Source organism: Epinephelus moara, chromosome 5 (genome assembly GCF_006386435.1).
Source record: "Epinephelus moara isolate mb chromosome 5, YSFRI_EMoa_1.0, whole genome shotgun sequence".
Lineage (NCBI taxonomy): Eukaryota > Metazoa > Chordata > Actinopteri > Perciformes > Serranidae > Epinephelus > Epinephelus moara.
In genome coordinates, this window is record NC_065510.1 from 4,601,565 (window position 1) to 4,616,233 (window position 14,669).

At 43.1% G+C, this 14,669-nt stretch overlaps 2 protein-coding genes across 52 annotated transcripts in view; one reads left to right on the forward strand and one right to left on the reverse strand.

Moving 5' to 3' along the window:
* Positions 1-14,669, forward strand: part of LOC126389674 (spectrin beta chain, non-erythrocytic 1-like) — a 187,156-nt gene that overhangs the window by 98,077 nt on the left and 74,410 nt on the right. The window lies entirely within an intron of this gene.
* The window catches only part of LOC126389688 (sodium/calcium exchanger 1-like), an 18,195-nt gene continuing 6,834 nt past the window's right edge, over positions 3,309-14,669 (reverse strand). Inside the window, exons 4-9 of one of the 2 annotated variants that reach the window (XR_007569885.1) lie at positions 10,873-10,941; positions 10,310-10,437; positions 10,008-10,107; positions 9,518-9,790; positions 6,140-6,642; positions 3,309-6,028 (exon numbers count right to left, since the gene is read on the reverse strand). Coding sequence is in view for 1 of the 2 variants with exons in the window: in XM_050043475.1 (XP_049899432.1) it covers positions 6,266-6,642; positions 9,518-9,790; positions 10,008-10,107; positions 10,310-10,437; positions 10,873-10,941 (947 nt within the window). In the remaining variant the exon portion in view is untranslated. Of the gene's footprint in view, positions 6,643-9,517; positions 9,791-10,007; positions 10,108-10,309; positions 10,438-10,872; positions 10,942-14,669 lie in introns of both variants that reach the window. The other variant, XM_050043475.1, reaches the window with a different exon arrangement.

Consider the following 14,669-nt stretch of genomic DNA (forward strand, 5'->3'; position numbering starts at 1 on the left):
AAAGGTCAGCTTGACTGTGACATCATCATGTTTTAATGTCATATCTCAGGAACAGAAGGGGAGACATTTGGTCAGATACTGAATTGGTGACTCTAATCTTGAAACTGTGCTGATTGTATAGATCTTCTGTGTGTGAAGCATCCATGTTTTCACTGACATGGATGGAGACTGTCAGAGACACTGGACTGGTCATACAACCACAGGGTGGACTGGTGGGCGGAGTCATACAACCACAGGGTGGACTGGTGGGCGGAGTCATACAACCACAGGGTGGGGATTGTAGTTTGAATGTGTTTCTGGTCAGCTGTGTGAAATAAGGTCTGAGGTCAACATGAGCTGAAGAGACGTTCACCCTCTGCTCTACGCCAGTAAAAATACCCCACTGTCAGTTTACAGCTTTATGTGTCTCGACCAAGTGTCTAAATGAGACGACAGAACATCATCATCACGTCATGTGACCGTGGTGACGTTTGTTTACAGCCTAACGTTACCTTTTTTACTTCTGCTGATTGAATTTATTCTTCAATTATCGTAACAGTCATTAGTGAAGATTATGTCTCTGAACAGAACCTGAAGGATCAGAAATGGTTTGTTTTTCATTAATCAGAAATTCAGTGGAACAATCTCATTGGCTGTTTGACGAGGGAACCAGGGCGACGCTAACTTCACACAAACGTCGTCCCTGCAGCACTCTGTACAGTGTGGCACTAAACACTACAGTACCCATGATCCTTCTGAACTGATCCATCAAACCAAGTCGAGCCTTCAGAGTCGGATCAGTTTGTGTTTGTGTTGATTAACCCTTCGCACTGCGGAGCTCCAACCCTTTAAAGAGGCAGTTAGCAGTTTGTAAAATATGTGAAACACTTGTCGGACGTCTGAAACAATAAACTAGAAACTGTCACGTCTCTGTTGTCATTTCTCATTTAGACTAACTGGACATTGACTGAGTGTTGATTTGCTCTGATGACAAATTGATCCTCTTGTTTTGTGGGCTCTTCAATCCTGTTGTGAGTCCCGTCCGTCACCCTGCACCCTTGTGGGAAGCCGGTGGCATCCAGGATGTGCACCGCTACCTCCTCCTCATCCTCCTCCTGTTTGGATGGGACCTTCACCCCGGTGTTCAGCAGACGGGTGAGGAAACCCAGTGAATGACGCAGCACACCGTTGACTTGTGTACATGAAATACCTCGCCAGTAACTGATAGGAAAGATCCTGTTGCATAAAACTGCAGAGCGATCACTTACTGTAATGGGACTGGAAAAGTGCAGCTTTGGAAAGTTGAGTGATCCAAATTCAGACGTTGAGACCAATCATAAACAAAATCAGTTGCTCATCATTAACGGTGTCCGTCAGGTTTTCCCACTCGCAGAGCAGTCTCCTCAGGACGCCTTCATTTATCACCATAAACTCAGACGTGTTGTTGTTAAGATGCAGTCAGAGGTACTTAATGTTTCTTTAAGGCTGTCAAAATATGGCCTCAATTTTGATGAATTAATTAACATTGATTAATCACGTTCTGTGGTGCCCTTTGACCCGGTGTGTCACTGAAGGCCACAGTGTCTTTGTCACATGACAGAGGCAGATGAGACGACGCTGCTTGGCCCCGAAAACGGAACATTTACATTTAAAAACCACCCAGTTGGAGCTGTAGATAGGAGCAGCGTTCTCTGCAGGCTCTGCAGGAAGAAACTTTCGTACTACCGGAGAACTTCAAGCCTGAAATGTCACCTCAACACAAAACATTTAGCAGCAAACCTGGAGGTCTGAGCTAGCACAGCCTCTGGTGCTAACCCTAGCGGCCAGCCTCGTCACGCCACACTGGACCAGGTGTTCAGACCGAGTCAGTCTACCTGTGACCGACTCACTCCCTTACAGAATGGAGTTAGGATCAGTTTGGGTGATTTCTCCTTAGCTGAGGGACTTACAGAAGTTGCACAGAATCCCTTTAAAAGGTTTCCTCAGTTAAGGAAAATCTCATTAACTGTGTTGAAAGGAATTTTACAGCAGTAACAGTTTCCGTGGAGTCTGTTTGTTTTGCTTGGACTCACACTCGTGACGCCTGTTATCGTCTCACAAAGTTGGCTCACAGTTGGATAATGGAAAATGTCAGAAGACAAGAAAACCAGACAGGTCAGAGGAGGAAAAGATGAAAAATCTGGAAGACAACATTCATAGAAAGCACAAACTACAAAGTAAATTTGATGCTTAAATACCAGAAAACAGAAATGAATTCAGTCAAATCTAAAGTGTAAAACCAGAAGTGCATCTGTCTGGTTCTCCTGGTCTCAGAACACTGTTCTCAGGGTGGGTTCGTTTTTTCTTTCAACACTATAAACTCAGTCATGTTGCAGTTAAGACAGAGTCAGAGGGACATTAAGATTTATTTTTACCTTGCTTTGGTTGCTAAGGTCTAAGACCAAGACAAGAAGGAAACCATAAATACTTAAGTGAACATTTCAAGGAAACCTTAAGGAGAAGACCTCAGTATGTTTTGTGCAACCAATTTTATTTTGAGGAAACCTTAACTAGGACTTAAAGGAAAATCTTAACTTAAGGTGTTTTCTGCAACCAGCCCCAGTCGCTCAGCATTAAGGCTGTTCATCAGGCTCTCCTTGTCGCAGAGCAGTCTCCTCAGGACGCCTTCATTTTCCTCGTTTATCACCATAAACTCAGTCACGTTGTTGTTAAGATGCAGTCAGAGGTTTTTTCCTGACTTCGGTTGCTGAGGTCCTCCGAGTAACAGTTTAATGAACTTTAAGAAATGACTTAAGAATGTTTAGTGCAACCAGTTTCATTTAAAGGAACCTTAACTTGGATTTAAAGGAGAATCTTTGTGCAACTGGCCTCTATCTCTGGATTCTACCTGTCATGTTACAGGAAACACATTAACTGCTGCAGATGGAAACGGACAAGTGCAGACACAAGTTGCTCTGTTAGTTGCGGAAACTTTTTACTCTGACTTCAGTGTTGTGGTGTTTTTTTATTCATCTTTTAAAACGGAGCGTCTCTAACGTTTGACGACTGAGTGCCAGTTGAGGGAACTAACACTGAGGACAGAACGTAACTCCAGTGTCACTCTCACGGTGTCAGTAGCCTGCAGTTTTCACAAGCTGTCATCCCTCACCTGACAGACGCTTGTTTGGGAGGCGCAATTTAATGCAGTCGCCGAGAGGTGTATGAGCACAGAGGAATCTGATTTGAAACACATCATTGGTCAAATATTTCTGTGGACCAATCAGAGAGGAGAAAGATTCATAAACACTGAAGAGGAAAAACACTCACTGCACTTTAATATTTGAAGGGAAGACATCCTGCCGTCAGATCATACCCAACAACTCTGTGTTTACATCGTCCAATCATATCACAGAACATCACAACAGACGTCTCTTCTTCCCACTGATCTTTGAGGTTATGTATACACTCACACACACTCACACACAAACATACACAGGTAAATGTCCTCAAACATTTTGGATCTGCAGCAGCTCAGGTTCAGCTCGACCGAGCACAGAGTCTCAAAGAGTTTAAAGATGGCTTCAACACCAAACTCTGGATCCATTGTCAAACTCAACTATGTTTCAAACTCAGTGCAGATATTCATTGAGGTGCAACACTACTGCTCCAGTCGCCTTTAACATCTAACGTCCTGCAGGTTTTTAGAAGTCTTCAGCCTGAGCTGCCTCCGTCATCGCTACTGTGGTTGTGATTCAAAGTCCTCACACGACAAAATTAAAATGTTATTTTTTGTTAAACATTGCAGAGAGGTACAGATGAAGGATTGATGGAACACGTTAATGTCTGTAATGTTGGGGATGTACGTGAGGGTGAAGAAAGTCCAGTCTCTGAGGTCACTCAGCAGCCAGAGAGCAGTCCGACATGGACACCAGAGTAACTCAAAAAGAAGGGTTCCACAATAACGTCCAGAAATTCACCAGGACAGTGAAGAACAGGTAGAATCTGTCAGGAACCACATCAAAGATGTTTTGAGTCTGTTGGAGCTGTAAAGAACCTAAAAGACCTGAACAGATTGATTGATTGATTGATTGATTGATTGATTGATTGAACAGTTAATGTGTCAGATTCATCGAAATGTAATAAAACCTGTCACATCATCAAAACAAATATTAGGAGTTCATACAGGACAAGTTCAGAAACCTGCCAGAATACTGACAGAGCTGTTAGGTGTCCATCAGATCCCTCACAAATTAATCCACTGACAGGAACCTGATACAACCTTTAGAGTTCTATCAAACCTTTTGACAAATAACACACGATAAAACAGCTGCAAGTGGTGATTTCAGGGTTCAAGCTCAGAGGAAGTTCAAAGCTTTTGATCTGGACCCGATCCAATGTGGTCTACATGTGAAAAAAAAAGCAACAAGTTCTCCTTGTCTTTCTTTTTCGTATATAGAATAAAGGTTTTGAGTTCAATAAGAAAAATGCTACAGTAGAAATGGATAAAGTCAGGATTATGATCCCTGTCATATCAGAGGATGGGTTTCTTGCCCCTTTAAATACTGACTGAAAATCAGTTCACCATGGCCGAATATGTGCCAGGCCCATGAACATGTTTGGAACTGGTGGCGCCACCTAGGGATCAATGTTAAAATACTTTTACACACATGGTTCAACATTGTTATAAAACATATCCGGCAAGTTTTGTCATGATGACAGTTTCTGATTTATCTGTCTGATCTGTGTTGTGCCACACCCCTTTCTTTTGCATTATTAGCACCCTCTAGTGGTCTGTTTGAGTGAAACTTTCAAGTTATGTTCCAGGTACTTATGTGGACACATCCTGCAAGTTTTATGATGATTTGCCCAACGATTGTGGAGTTAAATCTATGTATGTGCTGAGCCTCGCCCCCTCTAAAGTTCATTGGTCAGTATCTTCAAAATGCAACAAAATATCAACAAGGTTTTGATTTGTTTTGTTAAGGTTGGCCCAACAATGATCCACAGAAAATTTGGTGCACAATGGACCAATGGTTTAGGAGGAGACGTCACAAATGTGTTTCTCAGAAAATTCAAAATCGCAAAAAATCTTGTCAGATGGATCTTTATGGTTCTTGAGGCAAATTGATAGAGTGAGTATAAATGAATGCTTGTGCCAAGTTCTATGTAAATTGGACTTGTAGTGTTGGAGCTATGATTTTCAAAGTGGGCCTTTAATTATAGCGCCCCCATCAGGATGATCGGCCTCATCGTTATTGGGCAACGTTAGCACACAACTTCCAATCATTGGAGAAATTTTCATATCTACAATAAACCATCTGACACGAGTCTGTAAAAATATTTCTAAAGAAAAATAATAATACATCTGCACAAAAACAACAACAATAGGGTTTCAGCCCTTCAAGCTCAAACCTCTAATTATAGGAACATTTAGGAACCTTTATCTAGACGCTTAGAAAATTTACAGAAGCCCGTCACATTATGATATAACATGTTTCGAATGCTAAAGAACCTTAAAGACCAACCTTCAAACAAATAAGAGACATGTAAGAATATTCTGGAACCTCTGATGTCGCAAAACAACTTGAAGTTCATCTGTAATTTTAGAAAAATTCTAAGAACCTTGCACATTATTCAGGAACTTCTTTAGAAATCCATCAATTGTCAGAAACCTGTAACAACCTTCAGATGTTTATCTACACCTTTAGATGTACAACAAAAATCCTAAGAACCTGTCAGAACCCAACAGAACCCTTACAAGTTTATCCAAACCCTTGAAATAATGACAGTAACCCATTGGAAAATTTAGGAAAGCACCAGAACTGGCAAGAAGCTGTAGAATCCTCCAGGAACCTTTGGGATCCATTAAAGTCATTAGATCTTTAAAGAACATGAAAGAACTACACAGGGTCCAGCAGAACATTTATTAATCTGCATTTATAAACCTGTCAGATCATCAAAAACACCTTTTAGAACTAGTAGTTCAACCTAATCTCAGAAGCCTCTTAGCACTGGTACATGTCCTTTACAACTTTAAGGAATGCATCAACTGTTAGGAACCTGTTAGAACCTTTAGACATCTACTGAACCTCAGAAATGATAGGAACCTGTTAGCATATGCAGGAACCTATTGGTACCTTTAAAAATCCATCAGAACCATCCGTAAAGTAACTGTCAGAACCTTTAGACATCTACCAAACCTTCAGACAAATAACAGAAATGACAGGAACATGTCAGAATATGCAGGTACCTATTGGTGCCTGTAGAAACCCATCAGAACTGTTAGAACCTTTCAGAAGCAGAACTTTTAGAAGCCCTTTATGTGGCAGTAGGCCTCCAGTGAGGAGAAGATAATGTACATTAACCACAGGCTGAAGAACAGGCAGGTCGTGAGGATCTTGGGGATTCTGGGTCCGCCGAGCTCCCCGCCGATCTCGGGCCGGCGGCGGTACACGAGGACGCCGATGCAGATGAAGGCAAAGATGGTGAAGAGTGTGACAGAGAAGGCCAGCGTGCCCGGGTCGACCTTGAACACCTGGCCCTTGGAGTAGTGGTAAATGGCAGCAATGGACCAGGCAACGCCAATACCAAGAAAGACGTTGACAGCGTTACTTCCTGTCACGTTGCCGATGGAGGCGTCGGCGTATTGGTCCTGGATGGCTGCCACCTTACTGGCAAAGGTGTCTGAGGAGAGAGAGAAAGTGAAGGAGATGATTGATCGAGCTGCTGTTAATCTGCTGTGTTGGTTAGCTCAAGAAGAAGTTTCTGTGAAACTGGAGGAGATAATAACCCTGATGATGTCATAGTGATGTCATCAGGCTCATGTCAGCTATAGGTTAGGTTCATTTTTCTTGTTTGTTCTTGTTAATTTGAAAACATCTTGTTATAAAGTGAATATATCTTGTAAAAAACATGAATAACATCTTTTTATAGCAAGACACTTTTCATGTTATCACCTGATACTGATATATTTTCTGTATTCTATATATTCTATATTCGCCTCTGTATTATATATATTTGACTTCATCTATTAAATAAAAAAAGAAATTACAGGGATTCCTCTGCGTACATGTGCCATAGTTTGGGAACCAGTGATGTAGCAGGTACATATAAACGCAATGTGGTTAACGTGCGGTTATGTTTAGGCACAAAAACCACTTAGTTATGGTTCGGAAAAGATCATGTTTTGGATTAAAATACCCATTTTTGAGGCACAACCCCTGCTGGAAAACAGCACTCTTCTGACTGAAAAGAAACAAACTGTTGTTGTTAGTTGGTGTTGAACAGTGGTCTGAAACTTCACAAGCATCTCTCCTAGGTGTCACACTATCCCTCATCCCCTCCACCTCCTGATGACAAAGTCAGCTCATAAACTACATCAGTTTAAAAACTTTGATATGGTAAATATTAAATGTGAAAATGTAACTGTTTTTTTGCAGAAACGTATAAAGCCGACATTTTCCTCTGGTGACTGAGCTCCGAAACAGCAACTGCACCCAAATTAACAATCGTGCCTTCGCTGCCATCTGGTGGTTGCTGCATGCAGTGTCCAATATCATTGATTCACATTGAGTCAGAGAGCCACAGCTTTAGACATACGCAGGTGCTAGCTGGATGGGGCGGGATATCTGTCAATAATTTTTTGATTTGGCCAATCAGAGGCTCACAATCCTCTGTCAGTCAAAAACGTATCTGTTTTTAATTCAGCCAATCATTTCACAGAGTTGGGAGTAGTCAGCATTTAAACTAGCAGGCTATGCTAGCACTAGCTAGCATCTGCGTATCTATTCCCTGATCATAATCAAATATAGTAAACTTCAACCACTGCTCATTTTAGGAGGACCACCGCAAGAAAGCGAGCTCATTGGTTCGATATCAAACGTACAATGGGTTATAGATGTTTGTTTCTGGTTGCCAGCGTTAGCTAGTGTAGCTAGCATGCTAGCTAAGTTAGCTGAAAAGTTTGTCTATTTCCATTTCAAAATGTTGACTAAAAACGTTGCCATCTGCTGATGCTATGTCGAGGGTTAATGTTAGAGTGGATGGTCTGTAGGGACAAGTCCGCCTGTCAGGAGGGTAGGGGCACAAAACCCCTGGGGAAAGAATGATAAAGTCCTCGTCTCCACATCCAGGGGTGTGTGGATGCTGAAGGGAGAGCTGAAGGACCCCACCGAGGTCCCGCCCTCCATCTGATTGTCCTAGTGGAAGAGCAGATCACAGCCAGACTGTGTAGGGGCTCAGAGCCAGGATGTTGCCATAATTTTCCCCGGGTCCTTGTCCTCCGGACGGGTGGACTTGTCCCTCTGGATCCTCCATTTTAGCACCAATTCAAGTCAAAGTATCAACAGACTGCAACATTTCTGATCAACATTTTTAAAGTGGAAACTGAAAACTTTTCAGCTAGCTAACACTGGCAGCCAGAAACAAATATCTATGATCCATTGTACGTTTAATAATCTAAACAGAGAACATGTTTCCTTGTGGTGGTCCTCCTAAAATGAACTGTGGTGAAAGTATATGCTGTAATGATCCATGATCGAGAAGTTGATCAGTAGATAGTGTTAGCTAGCAAGCTTCACTAGCTTTGTAGGTAGCGAGCTAGTGTGCTAGCTGGTGGAAAAGTTTTCTAATTCCTCTTTAAACAAGCAATTCCAAATGCAAGAACAACGCTATTTTTACAATAACAATCTTAAAATCTATTTAGCAATCTCTGTCCATACAAACATAAAACTTGAGCATGTGCTTTGTGCTCTATGATTCAATTGTTTGAATCATATTTCTTAGAGAGAGAATTTTCTGTTCCTGTTCAGCTGCACTGATGTGTTGGGGGGGCCACAGGGATCTACTCTTGGTCCTATTTTGTTTTCACTTTATATGCTTCCATTAGGACACATTATCAGTCATTTAAATGGGGTATCCTCCCACTGTTACACTGATGACACCCATATCTACCTGTCCTTTAAGCTAGTAAACGTTAGCTGTCAAGCGCTTTAACAGAATGCTGTACTGCTGTTAAAAACTAATATAAAATCTACAGCGAGAACTTTAGGCATCTCATAGCACGTATTTTAACTGGGACAAATCATAGGTCACATATCACCCCAATTCTCGCCTCCCTCCACTGGTCGCCAGTTAACTTCAGAATTGATCTTCAGATTTTATTAATACCTTTTAAAGCTCAGCATGGTTTAGCCCCCACTTATATAGCTGAGCTTCTGACTACCTGTGCTCCAAGTCGTGACCTGAGATCCCTGAACCTACCCTCACTAGTCCCTCGGTCAAGGCTGGGAACTAAAGGTGACCTGGCTTTTGCCACCAAGACCCGGAGGCTCTGGAGTTCTCTGCCTGAGGAGATGAGGTGTGCCAGCACATTACCTGTTTTTAAATCATTGCTTAAAACATATTTTGATAGGAGAGTTTGCCCTTTAATGCCTTTCGCTTTTGATTATTTTGGTGTAGAGACTTTTTTCTTAGACGTTTTTATCTCGACAGCATCTGTGGACTGAATGTACTGTACTGTAAGGGATCGTGAGGACAGGGGAACAGGTGTGTATCAGACCTGGTACAGATGTGCCCAAAGCTACAAACACCACAGCAGTGACAGAGTCTTTGAGGCCGACGGTGCAGCCAAAATGTGACGCCAGGTCGCCGATGACAGCCGTCAGCATGCCGATGACGGAGATGGAGACGCAGAAGCAGGCCCAACCGTTCCAGTAGTCGGTGGGAGGAACGAAGGCAAACAGAAGCTTCCAGAAGACGGTGAGGAAGTGCATGACATAGTCAAAACAGGAGGGCAGCTTCTCCTCGCCACATTCATCATCATCATCATCACCTGGGCAGGAGAGGGAGGCAGAGCCAGGAGTCAACACCAAGTCACACGTAAGGCCGGGTCGGATTAATCTTTATTTCTATGCAAGTCCAACATGGAGCCTGTTTTCTTTGCTTCACTCTCAGCTGGCCTCATTCGTACAACTCGTGGAACTACAAGCTGCAACACGAAACTGAAACTTCAAACTGGAGCCTGAGATCGTCTCGGGTCAGGTTCTTACCAGAGCTGACTGTGATGGCCTCCACAAACTGCTCTCTCCAGCTGTTTGTCCCGATCACCAGGGCCAGGTTGGTCTTCTTCAGGAGTTTGTCCACAGTGTTCTGAGAGACAACAGGTCACAGGTCACCACACAGTCAGTCAGGAAGGCTGAACATTGAATGTTCCTGCTGATCTTTTCACAAATCATCAGTTTGGTTGCACATCTGATGATCAATCTGAAAACTGATGTCACGCTTTACATTTGACTATGTGTTCAATTTAATGTTTCAATTACGACATCACTGTAACAGAAACTGATCCCACCTTGAACTCATACGACTCCTCAATGATGACCTCCAGTTTGACGTGTTCACCCAGCGTGGGTCTTCCCATCTCCGCGATCCGCCTCTCCTCCTCCTCCTTCTTGGTCAAAACCTCCTCGGCCCCCTCCTCTGAGACAGACGGAGAGTTTGATGGTGAGACTTTCATCACTGACGCTTCACAGTCAACAAAGGTAAGAACAACACAACAGGAGTGAGGTGGATGGATGATGGCTTCACAGACAGGTGGAGAAGGTTGTGGTTGAACCTCATGTGACCCTGCGTCCTCATATGAGGACTTCACATTTTGGGTTTGCTGCACCTTAAACTTAATTCTCAGACCAGACACCGTTTGGGGACACTTTTCTTTTTGTTTGTTTATTATGATTAATAATGTTTAGTTTGATATGAAAACAAATCTGACCAATTAAAGCAAGATAAGAAACTGTTAATATAGAAGTACTTGTTTGAGGACACTGGGACAGATGGTTGAATGACAGATGGACAAACAGATGGATGGATGGATGAAGATGGACAGGTGGTGGACGTACAGACAGATGGACGTACCTGTGATGTTGATGACGGTGGACGGGGCGGGGTGGTCTCGTCCCTGGACCTTCCTGTAGATGTCTTTGCCTGAACAGGTGGACAGAAACTGATTCTACTGAAAGCAGAAACCTCACAGTCCTGCTGTCAACAACAACGACAACAACAACAACAACAACAACAACAACAACAACAACAACAACAACAGTAATAACAGAAACAACAACACAACAACACAACAACTTTAAAAAATATCCACTTAAAGGAAAAGTTGTGTATAACCCAAGTGTTGTTTTTGTGACTGTGGCGTGTAACAGAGATGTTTATCATGAAAGGACGCTGACACTCTGCGCGCTGATGTCAGGAGTGATGTAACATTTATATAAAGGGGAGAGGTTACGTTGAGGACGACTCCAGTGTGTCATTAAACTAGAATTTCAGGCCCAACCAAAAAATCCTGGACACAGAAATAATGAAAACAGTTGTGTTCACACTAAACGTTTCTCGCACAAGTTTGAAGGCCAGAATATTTTGTGTTGACTCTTCGTACGCACGTGAAATCGCTGAATCGATGAATGAACCAGTACAGTCCACCAGTATGTCCTCTGCGGCATACGTCCCTGGAAAATCTCAATGCTGATTGGCTATCACGGCGCCAACTGGTCGCTGAAGTTCAGATTTTTCAAGTCTCATGAATAAGTGTATGACGTAAAATCGGACTGCTCGCTTCATTAGCGCCGCTTAATTTGTGTATTTCATGTCACTCCGGCTGCGTCCATCGTGCTGCCTGGTGGGAATTCGCATCTAATCGCGTCTTTACATGGACTGCACGTGTAATTCACTCACCGGAATTGTTTTATTCGCGCCTGGTGTGAACACAACACGACTCCAGCGTTCACATGTTCTCATGTTTCATTTTCTATCACGTAAAATGTGTTCAGACAGAAATCACTGATTTTGCCTCACCCAGACTTTAACGAGCTCGTTTCAGACTGACTGAAATACTAAAGTCCAGATTGTGTTTGCTTTCATACAATTAAAGTTTTAAAATCAAGGAAATTTCTCTCTAACATTTCTTTCTTTCTTTCTACATTAATTATTTCATACAGAGCTCTTTTTGTTTTATATGCTGCTGAGGAGACACTCAGGTACGGCTCCATCAGTGTTCACAGTCAAACAGGATCAGACTTTATATTGTTAGATAAAAAAATATTAAAATAACATAAAAGTATTATTTTAATTATTATAAACTCCTTTTTGTTGGTTCAAAAAAAAAAAAGGTACCGTACACTGAATTCTGTGAAGCGTTACATCCTGACGGGATATATTTCCTTCATATCTCTGCTGCAGTTTGTTGCAGACGAGTCACATTTGGATTTTTAAGACTTGTATAATCTGAATGTTCTGTGTGTATTTATGTTTCTGCTGTCACACCTCAGTTTGAGAATAAAGTGGTGAGCAGCGCCATGTGTCATGCACCTCAGAGGATCACTGTGGACACTTTGTATTTCTACAGTCGGCTGTTTTGTCTCCACTGAACTGAACGACAGGATTTTATCAAAACAAAAACAAATGGCACTTCCGCCCCCTGATTCAGATCAGCTCCAAACTTAATGAGCTCTTTCTGCGCCTTCTTATTATGTTTCATTAAAAATCAGGTGGCTCATTTTTCTGATATCCTGCCGACAAACAAACGAAGCCATAAACACGTCCGCGATGGCGGAGGCGATAATAACGTGTAATCTGAGATGATGAGGTCAGAGGTCAAGTAGGAGCATCATCACACCACAGGCTCTGTGGGGTCAGCAGGGGGTGACGTGCAGTGTTCATGCCTTCAGAGGAAACCTGGAGCCAATGAGAACCAGCCAATCACAGCTCAGCAGGGCAGGACCAGGCAGGACATGCTTGGAAAAAAAGCGTAGCGTTAGCCTGGTGAGCTAGCAGTCAGAGAAGGATGAAAAACGGTCATAGGGGAGCTTCTTTAAAACTGCAGATGATTGGACAGAAGGCCACAGAGTGGAAATATTCTGACTTTGAGACCTGGATACAAACACTGTAGAAGTTATAATCATCAACTCATCTCTGCAAAGACACACTGAGCGGGGGTGTAGTAGCTGGAGGTGTCGGCGGACGAAGGTGCAGGTCAGCAGCTCTGCAGGACGACTGAGACGCACTGGTTTGTTGGATCTTTTTTTACTGCAGTGTGTTTAACAGTCAAACTACTGTTGGTTTGCCTCCTCAGTGCGGTTCGTTTGGGCAGGTGTGAACACAGCAGTCGCACTCAGGTGTACACCTGAACAGACCTTCTGGAAGAGGTGGTCTCGGTCCGGTCACAAATGAACTCTGGTGTGGTTTGTTTGTGGTGAGGACGCCCCCAGCCCTACCAACCTACTTCCTGTGCACAGATCTGCATCCATACAGCGCTGTTGAAAACCAAGGCTTTTGTTACATGCTAAAAACACGTGAACCCAGGTATGTGACTCCGCCCCCTCATAGCCGTACCCAAGCTCTACAGAGAAGTGAAGCATAAAGCTGAGGAACCTTTGAGTACAGCAGGAAGGGTGGAGTTAACATGTGACGCCTGGACTTCAACTTCATATGTGACTATAGCAGGACATTATCTGACAGAGGACAGGAGACACTGTCTCACGTCCTCCAAACTAGAGCAGGTGTCTGCAGGTGTTATGATAGTGTTGGTCAGTCTGTCTGCTCTGTGTCACATTTTGAATCAATGAAAATGATTAAAGTCGATGAACGGAATAAAAACTTTATCTCAGGAGGTCAAACTGATGATGACAAAATTGTCTTTTGGGGGAAATAATTTTCAGTTGGAAAAAAGGTCATAAATCGCATTATATTTTATCGCAGTAATATCATATTGTGTCCTTAGTATGGTGATAATATCATGTGGTGGGTCCTCTGCAGTTCCCACCCCTACTGGTTGCTACGTGTTTATTTGAGTGATATTTTGCAGGTGAAAGCCAGAGGGGGCCCCTGGCACTTTGGGCCCCTGGGTCCAAGCCCTGTAGGCCTGTTAAGTGATCCATCTATGTATACAATGCCAACATTTTCTTCTGGCTACTGGGCTGGACTTGGACGAGTTCCAGAACGACTCTGCTCTGAAGTAAAAACCATGAAACACCAAAAAAGAAGAATATTTTCACTTTGACTCCACAGAGTTATTCTGGCTTCAGTCTGGAGCTCTGACAGGAGAGAATAAATATCTACATGCTGACTGCAGACAAGAGAGCACAGTTTACAGAGGAGGCTTCCATCTGGAAGCAAATAACAGCCTGAATGATTTCAATCTTTTATCGACCACTGAAACATTACTGTGAAATTCAGTTGTAACTGAATTCTCAATGTTGACATTTATATCGTGTGTTGCACTGAAATATTTCATGAAACAGCTTTTTAAAGTCCAGTTCAGACCAAAGATTCATGACAAGATGAATCTCTTTTAGAACGTCTCAGAGAAAAGTGTCAGCGGTGTGAACTGGCCGGTCTGAGCTCAACTCAAGCCGGCTGATGGTGTCACCTGACACTCAGCTGGGCAAATGGCCGGCGGCTGGTTTTTTGGGGGTGCAGTGGTTAGCATTGTTGCCTCATAGCAAGAGGGTTCCTGGATTGAACTCTGAGGTGGGGGAGCCTTTCTGTGTGGAGTCTGCATGTTCTCCCCGTGTCAGCGTGGGTGTCCTCCAGGTGCTCCCACATGTTCTCCCTGTGTCAGTGTGGGTGTCCTCCAGGTGCTCTGACATGTTCTCCCTGTGTCAGCGTGGGTTTCCTACAGGTGCTCTGATATGTTCTCCCTGTGTCAG